The following is an 11,399-nucleotide window of genomic DNA, read 5'->3' as shown; positions in this document are numbered from 1 at the left end:
AAAATATGTTAGAGAAACTTTTCCCTTTCATAACATTTCTTTATTTCTCACCTTAGAATTTGGACAAGCTTTGTCCATACAAATTCATGAGCCACTTTCGAATGTGGATTTTGTATGGACAACTTTAGCCAATTACCTGATTTAGTGAAAGCTGCTTGGGTCCAGATCCATTTCTTGGGACTACTTTGGTAAACTTAACTAATGTGGGATTTTGAGCACACCATTAAATCTCCCTGGGTGCCTTAGAATCACATTAGAATAAAGTGGAAATGTTTCGAAAATACCAATGCTAGGGCCTTACCCAGAGATTATATTTTAAGGTCTAGGTGATACTCAGATGTAAGATTTTTTTCTTTTTTCTTTTTAAGTACCCAAGGCAATTTTAATGTCTAGCTAGACTTAAGAATCACTATATTTATTGATCTCAAAGAATCCTTCCAACTACACCTTTCTAAGGCACTGATGTACAAGTTGACTCCGGCAGGGCTTGACTCTGATAGGAGTGCCGATTAAGTGCCTTTGCTTTCAAATTTATGTATCTTTTGTTTCAAGATTCAGGAAAGAATGGCATTAGCTTTTAATTTAGTAGCCTAGCATCTTTATTCCTGCTTATCTATTCATTATCCAGAATAAGCCCAAAAGTCATGTCAGTGTCCAGTGCAGAAGTAATACCTTCACTTTCAAAACACGTTGGTTTTCAAAGGATTTTATTGCTTAGAGGTTGGTCAAAAGGCATTAACTAGATACAATATTACATTATTTTTTTCTGTGTGTGAAAATGGCCAAGACAAAGTTAACAGCAGATTTTTCAAATGACTCCGTAATTCTTTGTTGCCACAGTGGATAACTTTTCTCTTTAGAACAGTGGGTCTCAATCCTGATGGCACTTCAGAATTGCCTGGGAAGCTTTTTCAAAATCTTCATGCTTAGGCTATCAGAATCGCTGGACCAGGCACCAGTTCTTTGAAAGCTTGCCTGGTAATTACAAAATGGAGCCAGGGCTGAGAACTGCTTGCTCTAGAATGAAGTTGTGTGGACAAATCGGGTCAAGCAACTGGCCGGTGATGAAATGCTAAGAGTGTGTTAGCCATCTCCTTGATTAGAAACAGCACCTCCTTTTCCCCTGCGGATAACACTGTCAGAGATGATTATTCTTCTTTTGCTAAAATTACCACTGTGAGGAAAATCTATTCCTTTAAATGTTCAGCATTATTAGACTACAACTATTTCTACTGAAGGTGGCAAATGAAACGTTTCCTTAAGTTGATGAATAAAATCTAGGCCTGTCTTCTCACAGATCCCTTTGAAGATGATTGAAATAGTGGGTAAAAGAAGGAGAAAACACTGCAGTTTTTCAGGAAATTAATTTGTTAGGTTAAATTGCAACTCAAAAAGACCCAATGGTGTATGCCTTTTAAGTTTCAGCTTTGTTGTTTCCTCATAGGTAAAAACTGCATTTCAGCATTATTCCTCTGTGATTTTCCTCTGTAAATTGTGATAGTCACTGGAAACTTAAAAGAGTCCAGAGCCTCAGTACTGTAGTATCAAATGTGTGCTAAATTGTCATTCTGGAGCTTGGTTCTGGTGTCTCCCCAAAGCCTATAAATCATCATCGAACAAACAAATCAAGTAATTAAGCTCTCTGGCCTGAATCTGATCTATACTCGCCACCTTAAGCCTAAAAAGGTATCCATTCATGTAGCTAGTTAAATCCTCCAATAATGAATCTGGATCAGGGAAATGACTTGCTAATGCTTTTCGCAAACACGGGGAAAGGGAGCTCATTTCCTCCCATCACACACCCGAAACCCACTGTGTTTTCAGTGGCCCGACAGAAAGCCAAAGCTGACGTACATGGAAAAAGGATGACAGAAGTATTAATAGGAGTTAGTAAAAAAAGTGTTGCCTTCACAAATTACATCTGAGCTCTTCTTGAGATGACTCCAGGGCATGTTGCAAATTCAACAATTTATGATCAGTTGCCTTTTATCCTTAAAATCACGCAAAACAAGCAATTATTTAGAATGCAGTAAATGGTTTAATATTTATGGACTTGAGAAAGAACTTGAATTAAAATTCAGTCTGGGATCTGAATTAGCACCCTCAGAATACAGAAGGAATTTAATACGCATGCACAAATTAGTTTTAATAACATACATAAGTAAAATACATTTGTTTTACTTGATACGGTTGTTTTGGAGGACCCTTCTTGAAGTTGAACTTATTTTTATTAGTTGGCTGGGCATGATACAGGTTGAACACCCCTTAGTTCCAGGGCCTTGACAAAATTCACCTCCAATGGCTTTCCCGTGCCTTTGGTGAGCCTTAGGGATCGGATGCAACCTCGGAAACGAATGTTGGTTGTCAGGCCAAACTGGTTGAGGCCCTCTGAAAAACCAAGCAAGGAGGGCTCAGTTTTGAAATTCAGCTACTATGTTAAGAGCATGCTTCAAAGTCAGCTGTTAGCTTAAGATGCAATTGGAATGCTATTTTACGTAAAGTTAGTGATTTTGTTCTTAGCTTTACTAACAGTTAAACTGGTAGAGAAACATCAACTTTTTTATAGTTATGTATTATGAAATATGGAGACATCTATAATTACACATTTGAAGACATCAAAGAATTTGGTTTGGAAGGGACAAGTTTACAGTTGTGAATTAAAATTATTAAATTTTATTTAATGAACCAAAGTAACTGATCAAATACTTTTAAGTACTGAATTAGGACATGGACTTTTAATGGTGACTTTATTACTTTCTTCCATTGTAAAGATAAATCCCAAATGGTTAAGTTTGTTGTGAACTCACACAAAATCTTTCTCTTCTTAAGGAGAGGGTCCCTTCTTTTAGCAGGCCTACTAGGTGCTAAGATCCCATTTCGTAGACTGTAAATGGAGAAGTATATTACCTCCTTCATAATACCTTGGGGTTTGTCCTGACTGAAGCAGGAGATATTTTCTTTTTCTTTTTGTCCCCGAAATTTTTTTTTTTTTTTTTTTTGTCTGCGCCATGAGGCATGCAGGATTCTAAGTTCTCCGAGCCACCAGGGATCGAATCCATGCCCTCTACAGTGGAAGCACAGAGTCCTAACCACTGGACTGCCAGGGAATTCCCAGAAGGAGATATTTTCCAAAACCCAGGAGCAATTTTGGAAAGAGGAACTCAGAATTGGTCCCCATGACTTCTGTATCTTTTCCATCATTAACTGCTGCTTAATATACACTTTGCTTGTTTTGTTAAGGAGAGGAGCTCTATATAAACGGGGACAAAGGTTTCTCTGGCCAAAATACTGAAAGACCATTCCAGCAGTCTGTATTACTACAGTATTTATTAAGAGGCTCTTGGCTTACTTCTTATCAAGTTGGGCACTCTTGTTTATAGGCACTTTGGGTAACTCTCTGTGGTTCACATGCTATATTTAATGTGCTGGAGAGGTATTTTTGAATGCAGATTTAGTGCTTGGGTTTCTTTGTAATATAAACTCTATAATAGCCTAAGGGGGAAATTAGCTGTGTTTAACCCAATGATTTCCAGAACTTGAGGAAATAAGTTCCATAACATTTAATGATTCCTCTGGTATATTAATTTTTAAAAAATGAGAAAGAACACCGATTCTGGCCCTGATTGCTGTTAAATGCCTCATATCTTTATAAGCCAAATGCATTTCCTCTAGCCTCCATCTCCCACGAATGAAATTTTGGAGGCAATCATGAAAAGTTCAGTCCCATGTGGTTTATACAAGTAAAATGCTCATTTTACACACTAGAAATGTCAGATAATGTATTATTTATTGGAGCAGATTCTAAAGCTAGGAAGCAAGTATACTTAAGCACACATTCTTAAACGTATTTATAGAATATAAATGTGTTCAAAACCACTAACAAAACAGAGCAAAGATATTCTTGCTGGGGTAGGCAACACTCACCTGGGAACCCTCCAACAAACACGGGGTCATTTGTATCAGCGGATGTAGATGCTCGATTTGGGCTCTGGGCTTCCACCTGGTTCCCATCTACTGTCAGCTCGATTCGGTGCCTGACCTTGTTGGCCGTGACTTTATGCCACTGTCCGTCACACAAATGCCCTGGGATCCCAGCATCATAGACAGCAGTGAATCGGCCGGCGCCATTGTCCACATGAAACATAAGCTAGAAAGCAGGAAATTGAACAGCCACAGATGGTTTCATTGGAAGGGGGTCATGGTGGTTCACAGAGTAAAAATTATCTCTAGAAAAGTCATTAGCTGAAATAGTTTTAAATGAATAACTTAGGCATATTAAATTAAAAAAAAAAACTTGACAGAAATTAAAATGCAGATTTAATGACCAGAAGTCACAAATTATGCTCTTTACTTTCGGACATTGTTGGGAGCAATAGGCAAGACGTATGAGGCTGGTAATAAATAACTCTGCTTTCAGAAAATGTGAAATACAATTTGAGGCCAGGTGACAAAAAAAGGATGTAGTATACACTGGGAAAAATTCTACCACAGATCTTTTTAGAGTGTGGGAGTTCTTAGGAATCTGGTTTACAAATTCATTTGAAAGGATGATTTTTTTTTTTAATTTAAGATTTTGATGTTTTAATTGTATATTTTTTCCTTCACGGAATCTATTTTATATATAGGATTGAGAGTTACATAAATTACATTTTGGGGCAAGTTTCATGTCACAGTTACCAAAGACTTTGAGCCAGAAGGCCAGTTCAATTCTTAACAATGAAGAACTTAGACTAGGATTTCTTGTCTAAATGAGAAAAATCTGTTCTTAGTAACACAGAATGGGCCCTGAAACTTGAGATTGCAGAATTCTTTTGAAGCTGATGAAGAAAAGAAACATATTGAAACATTAAAAACAGTCAGTTTGGCAAAACATTTGACAAGGTAAAAGAAAAGAAATAGGGGTTTTAAAAAGAAGATTAAAGGTGCAAGTAAATAGGTGAAAAGTTTGTAACTATACAGTGATGTAAATATTAGTTAAGATTTTGCTATATTCGGTGAAATTTGTAACAAGGGAATTTGGCATATAAAAAGAGCTTGGTGAGAAATCCATATGCATTGTGATGGAACTCGACACCCTGACAAGTTGCAGGGAACTGTGGTTATAATCAGGTGAAGAGCAACACTGACAAGATGCATTGAAACTGTGTGTTGAAAATCTGGCAAAACTATTATTATTTTTTTTACATCTTTATTGGAGTATAATTGCTTTACAATGGTGTGTTAGTTTCTGCTTTATAACAAAGTGAATCCAGTTATACATATACATATGTTCCCACATCTCTTCCCTCTTGCATCTCCCTCCCTCCCACCCTCCCTATCCCACCCCTCTAGGTGGTCACAAAGCACCGAGCTGATCTCCTGTGCTATGCGGCTGCTTCCCACTAGCTATCTACCTTACGTTTGGTAGTGTATATATGTCCATGCCTCTCTCTCGCTTTGTCACAGCTTACCCTTCCCCCTCCCCATATCCTCAAGTCCATTCTCTAGTAGGTCTGTGTCTTTATTCCTGTCTTACCCCTAGGGTTTTAATGACATTTTTTTCCCTTAAATTCCATATATATGTGTTAGCATACGGTATTTGTATGACAGACTCTAGGTCCATCGACCTCATTATAAATAGCTCAATTTCGTTTCTTTTTATGGCTGAGTAATATTCCATTGTATATATGTGCCACATCTTCTTTATCCATTCATCCGATGATGGACACTTAGGTTGTTTCCATCTCCTGGCTATTGTAAATAGAGCTGCAATGAATATTTTGGTACGTGACTCTTTTTAAATTATGGTTTTCTCAGGGTATATGCCCGGTAGTGGGATTGCTGGGTCATATGGTAGTTCTATTTGTAGTTTTTGAAGGAACCTCCATACTGTTCTCCATAGTGGCTGTACCAATTCACATTCCCACCAGCAGTGCAAGAGTGTTCCCTTTTCTCCACACCCTCTCCAGCATTTATTGTTTGTAGATGTTTTGATGATGGCCATTCTGACTGGTGTGAGATGATATCTCATTGTAGTTTTGATTTGCATTTCTCTAATGATTAATGATGTTGAGCATTCTTTCATGTGTTTGTTGGCAGTCTGTATATCTTCTTTGGAGAAATGTCTATTTATGTCTTCTGCCCATTTTTTGATTGGGTTGTTTTTTTTTTTTCTTATTGAGCTGCATGAGCTGCTTGTAAATTTTGGAGATTAATCCTTTGTCAGTTGCTTCATTTGCAAATATTTTCTCCCATTCTAAGGGTTGTCTTTTGGTCTTGTTTATGGTTTCCTTTGCTGTGCAAAAGCTTTGAAGTTTCATTAGGTCCCATTTGTTTATTTTTGTTTTTATTTCCATTTCTCTAGGAGGTGGGTCAGAAAGGATCTTGCTGTGATTTATGTCCTAGAGTGTTCTGCCTATGTTTTCCTCTAAGAGTTTGATAGTTTCTGGCCTTACATTTAGGTCTTTAATCCATTTTGAGCTTATTTTTGTGTATGGTGTTAGGAAGTGATCTAATCTCATACTTTTACATGTACCTGTCCAGTTTTCCCAGCACCACTTATTGAAGAGGCTGTCCTTTCTCCACTGTACATTCCTGCCTCCTTTATCAAAGATAAGGTGACCATATTTGTGTGGGTTTATCTCTGGGCTTTCTATCCTGTTCCATTGATCTATATTTCTGTTTTTGTGCCAGTACCATACTGTCTTGATTACTGTAGCTTTGTAGTATAGTCTGAAGTCAGGGAGCCTGATTCCTCCAGCTCCGTTTTTCGTTCTCAAGATTGCTTTGGCTATTCGGGGTCTTTTGTGTTTCCATACAAATTGTGAAATTTTTCGTTCTAGTTCTGTGAAAAATGCCAGTGGTAGTTAGATAGGGATTGCATTGAATCTGTAGATTGCTTCAGGTAGTAGAGTCATTTTCACAATGTTGATTGTGAAAGATGAAGATTCTTCCAATCGAAGTATATCTCTCCATCTATTTGTATCATCTTTAATTTCTTTCATCGGTGTCTTATAATTTTCTGCATACAGGTCTTTTGTCTCCTTAGGTAGGTTTATTCCTAGATATTTTATTCTTTTCGTTGCAATGGTAAATGGGAGTGTTTTCTTGATTTCACTTTCAGATTTTTCATCATTAGTGTATAGGAATGCCAGAGATTTCTGTGCATTAATTCTGTATCCTGCTACTTTACCAAATTCATTGGTTAGCTCTAGGAGTTTTCTGGTAGCATCTTTAGGATGCAAACAGTGACAGCTTTACTTCTTCTTTTCCGATTTGGATTCCTTTTATTTCCTTTTCTTCTCTGATTGCTGTGGCTAAAACTTCCAAAACTATGTTGAATAAGAGTGGTGAGAGTGGCCAACCTTGTCTTGTTCCTGATCTTAGTGGAAATGCTTTCAGTTTTTCACCACTGAGGACGATGTTGGCTGTGGGTTTGTCATATATGGCCTTTATTGTGTTGAGGAAAGTTCCCTCTATGCCTACTTTCTGCAGGGTTTTTATCATAAATGGGTGTTGAATTTTGTCAAAAGAGATGACCATATGGTTTTTCTCCTTCAGTTTCTTAATATGGTGTATCACGTTGATTGATTTGCGTGTATTGAAGAATCCTTGCATTCCAGGAATAAACCCCACTTGATCATGGTGTATGATCTTTTTAATGTGTTGTTGGATTCTGTTTGCTAGTATTTTGTTGAGGAGTTTTGCATCTGTGTTCATCAGTGATATTGGCCTGTAGTTTTCTTTTTTGTGACATCCTTGTCTGGTTTTGGAATCAGGGTGATGGTGGCCTCATGGAATGAGTTTGGGAGTGTTCCTCCCTCTACTATATTTTGGAAGAGTTTGAGAAGGATAGGTGTTAGCTCTTCTCTAAATGTTTGATAGAATTTGCCTGTGAAGCCATCTGATCCTGGGCTTTTGTTTGTTGGAAGATTTTTAATCACAGTTTCCATTTCAGTGCTTGTGATTGGTCTGTTCATATTTTCTGTTTCTTCCTGATTCAGTCTTGGCAGGTTGTGCATTTCTAAGAATTTGTCCATTTCTTCCAGGTTGTCCATTTGATTGGCATAGAATTGCTTGTAGTAGTCTCTTAGGATGATTTGTATTTCTGCAGTGTCAGTTGTTACTTCTCCTTTTTCATTTCTAATTCTATTGATTTGAGTCTTCTCCCTTTTTTTCTTGATGAGTCTGGCTAATGGTTTATCAATTTTGTTTATCTTCTCAAAGAACCAGCTTTTAGTTTTATTGATCTTTGCTATCATTTCCTTCATTTCTTTTTCCTTTCTTTCTGAACTGATCTTTATGATTTCTTTCCTTTTGCTAACTTTGGGGTTTTTTGTTCTTCTTTCTCTAATTGCTTTAGGTGTAAGGTTAGGTTGTTTATTTGAGATGTTTCCTGTTTCTTAAGGTAGGATTGTATTGCTATAAACTTCCCTCTTAGAACTGCTTTTGCTGCATCCCATAGGTTTTGGGTCGTCGTGTCTCCATTGTCATTTGTTTCTCGGTATTTTTTGATTTCCTCTTTGATGTCTTCAGTGATCACTACGTTATTAAGTAGTGTATTGTTTAGCCTCCATGTGTTTGTATTTTTTACAGATCATTTCCTGTAATCGATATCTAGTCTCATAGCATTGTGGTCGGAAAAGATACTTGATACAATTTCAATTTTCTTAAATTTACCAAGGCTTGATTTGTAACCCAAGATATGGTCTATCCTGGAGAATGTTCCATGAGCACTTGAGAAAAATGTGTATTCTGTTGTTTTTGGATGGAATGTCCTATAAATATCAATTAAGTCCATCTTGTTTAATGTATCATTTAAAGCTTGTGTTTCCTTACTTATTTTCATTTTGGATGATCTGTCCCTTGGTGAAAGTGGGATGTTAAAGTCCCCTACTATGAAAGTGTTACTGTCAATTTCCCCTTTAATGGCTGTTAGTATTTGCCTTATGTATTGAGGTGCTCCTATGTTGGGTGCATAAATATTTACAATTGTTATATCTTCTTCTTGGATCGATCCCTTGATCATTATGTAGTGTCCTTCTTTGTCTCTTCTAATAGTCTTTATTTTAAAGTCTATTTTGTCTGATATGAGAATTGCTACTCCAGCTTTCTTTTGGTTTCCATTTGCATGGAATATCTTTTTCCATCCCCTCACTTTCAGTCTCTATGTGTCCCTAGGTCTGAAGTGGGTCTCTTGTAGACAGCATATATATGGGTCTTGTTTTTGTATCCATTCAGCCAGTCTGTGTCTTTTGGTGTGAGCATTTAATTCATTTACATTTAAGGTAATTGTTGATATGTATGTTCCTATTCCCATTTTCTTAATTGTTTTGGCTTTGTTATTATAGGTCTTTTCCTTCTCTTGTGTTTCTTGCCTAGAGAAGTTCCTTTAGCATTTGTTGTTGAGCTGGTTTGGTGGTGCCGAACTCTCTCAGCTTTTGCTTGTCTGTAAAGGTTCTAATTTCTCCATCAAATCTGAATGAGATCCTTGCTGGGTAGAGTAATCTTGGTTGTAGGTTTTCCTCCTTCATCACTTTAAATATGTCCTGCCAGTCCCTTCTGGCTTGCAGAGTTTCTGCTGGAAGATACGCTGTTAACCTTATGGGGATTCCCTTGTGTGTTATTTGTTGTTTTTCCCTTGCTGCTTTTAATATGTTTTCTTTGTATTTAATTTTTGACAGTTTGATTAATATGTGTCTTGACGTGTTTCTCCTTGGATTTATCCTGTATGGGACTTTCTGTGCTTCCTAGACTTGATTAACTATTTCCTTTCCCATATTAGGGAAGCCTTCAACTATAATCTCTTCCAGTATTTTCTCAGTCCCTTTCTTTTTGTCTTCTTCTTTTGGAGCCCCTATAATTCGAATGTTGGTGCATTTAATGTTGTCCCAGAGGTCTCTTGAGACTGTTCTCTGTTCTTCTTATTCTTTTTTCTTTATTCTGCTCTGCAGTAATTATTTCCACTACTTTATCTTCCAGGTAACTTGCCTGTTCTTCTGCCTCAGTTATTCTGCTATTGACCCCTTCTAGAGTATTTTTAATTTCATTTATTGTGTTGTTCATCGTTGCTTGTTTCATCTTTAGTTCTTCTAGGTCCCTGGTGAATGTTTCTTTCATTTTCTCTATTCTATTTCCAAGATTTTGGATCATCTTTACTATCATTATTCTGAATTCTTTTAAAGGTACACTGCCTATTTCCTCTTCATTTGTTAGGTCTGGTGGGTTTTTACCTTGTGCCTTCATCTGCTGTGTGGTTTTCTGTCTTCTCATTTTGCTTATCTTACTGTGTTTGGGGTCTCCTTTTCATAGGCTGCAGGTTCATAGTTCCCATTGTTTTTGGTGTCTCTCCCCAGTGGCTAAAGTTGGTTCAGTAGGTTGTGTAGGCTTCCTGGTGGAGGGGTGGATGAGGCTGGAGCTTGTCTTTCTGGTGGGTACGTCCACGTCTGGTGGTGTGTTTTGGGATGTCTGTGGACTTATTATGATTTTCGGCAGCCTCTCTGCTAATGGGTGGGGTTGTGTTCCTGTCTTGCTAGCTGTTTGGCATAGGGTGTCCAGCACTGTAGCTTGCTGGTCGTTGAGTGAAGCTGGGTGTTGGTGTTGAGATGGAGATATCTGGGAGATTTTCGCCGTTTGATATTACGTGGAGCTCGGAGGTCTCTTGTGGACCAGTGTCCTGAAGTTGGCTCTCCCACTTCAGAGGCACAGCACTGACTCCTGGCTGCAGCACCAAGAGCCTTTCATCCACACGGCTCAGAATAAAAGGGAGAAAAAGTAGGAAGAAAGAGGATAAAAGAAAAGAAAATAAAGGTAAAATAAAATAAAGTTATTAAAATAAAAAAATAGTTATTAAGAAAAAATTTTTTTTAAAAATGTAAAAAGAAAACAAAACACGGACGGATAGAACTCTAGGACAAATGGTGAAAGCAAAGCTCTATAGACAAAATCTCACACAGAAGCATATACATACACACTCACAAAAAGAGAAAAGGAAAAAATAATAAATCTTGCTCTCAAAGTCCAAGTCCTCAATTTGGGATGATTCGTTGTCTATTCATGTATTCCACAGATGCAGGTACATCAAGTTGATTGTGGAGATTTAATCCGCTGCTCCTGAGGCTGCTGGGAGAGATTTCCCTTTCTCTTCTTTGTTCTCACAGCTCCCAGGGGCTCAGCTTTGGATCTGGCCCTGCCTCTGCGTGTAGGTCGCAGGAGGGCGTCTGTTCTTCGCTCAGACAGGATGGGGTTAAAGGAGCCGCTGATTCGGGGGCTCTGGCTCACTCAGGCTCGGGGGGTGGGGAGGGGCGCGGAGTGCGGGGCGGGCCTGCGGCAGAGGCCGTCATGACGTTGCACCAGCCTGAGGCGCGCCGTGCGTTCTCCCGTGGAAGTTCTCCCTGCATCCCGGGACCCTGGCTGTGGCG

At 38.2% G+C, this 11,399-nt stretch overlaps 1 protein-coding gene across 1 annotated transcript in view; it reads right to left on the bottom strand.

Annotated features, from left to right (window-relative positions):
- Positions 1-714: 714 nt before the first annotated feature.
- Positions 715-11,399, bottom strand: part of LAMA2 (laminin subunit alpha 2) — a 448,946-nt gene continuing 438,261 nt past the window's right edge. Inside the window, exons 63-64 of the mRNA XM_029224020.1 lie at positions 3,925-4,147; positions 715-2,388 (exon numbers count right to left, since the gene is read on the bottom strand). Coding sequence (XP_029079853.1) covers positions 2,231-2,388; positions 3,925-4,147 — 381 coding nt within the window. The 3' untranslated portion in view covers positions 715-2,230. The remainder of the gene's footprint in view (positions 2,389-3,924; positions 4,148-11,399) is intronic.

The sequence above is a fragment of the Monodon monoceros genome, unplaced genomic scaffold, assembly GCF_005190385.1.
Source record: "Monodon monoceros isolate NGI ecotype Baffin Bay Population unplaced genomic scaffold, NGI_Narwhal_1 Super_Scaffold_15, whole genome shotgun sequence".
NCBI classification, from domain to species: Eukaryota; Metazoa; Chordata; class Mammalia; order Artiodactyla; family Monodontidae; genus Monodon; species Monodon monoceros.
The sequence above is the reverse complement of the archived record's forward strand: the minus strand, read 5'-3'. Positions and strand labels throughout refer to the sequence as shown.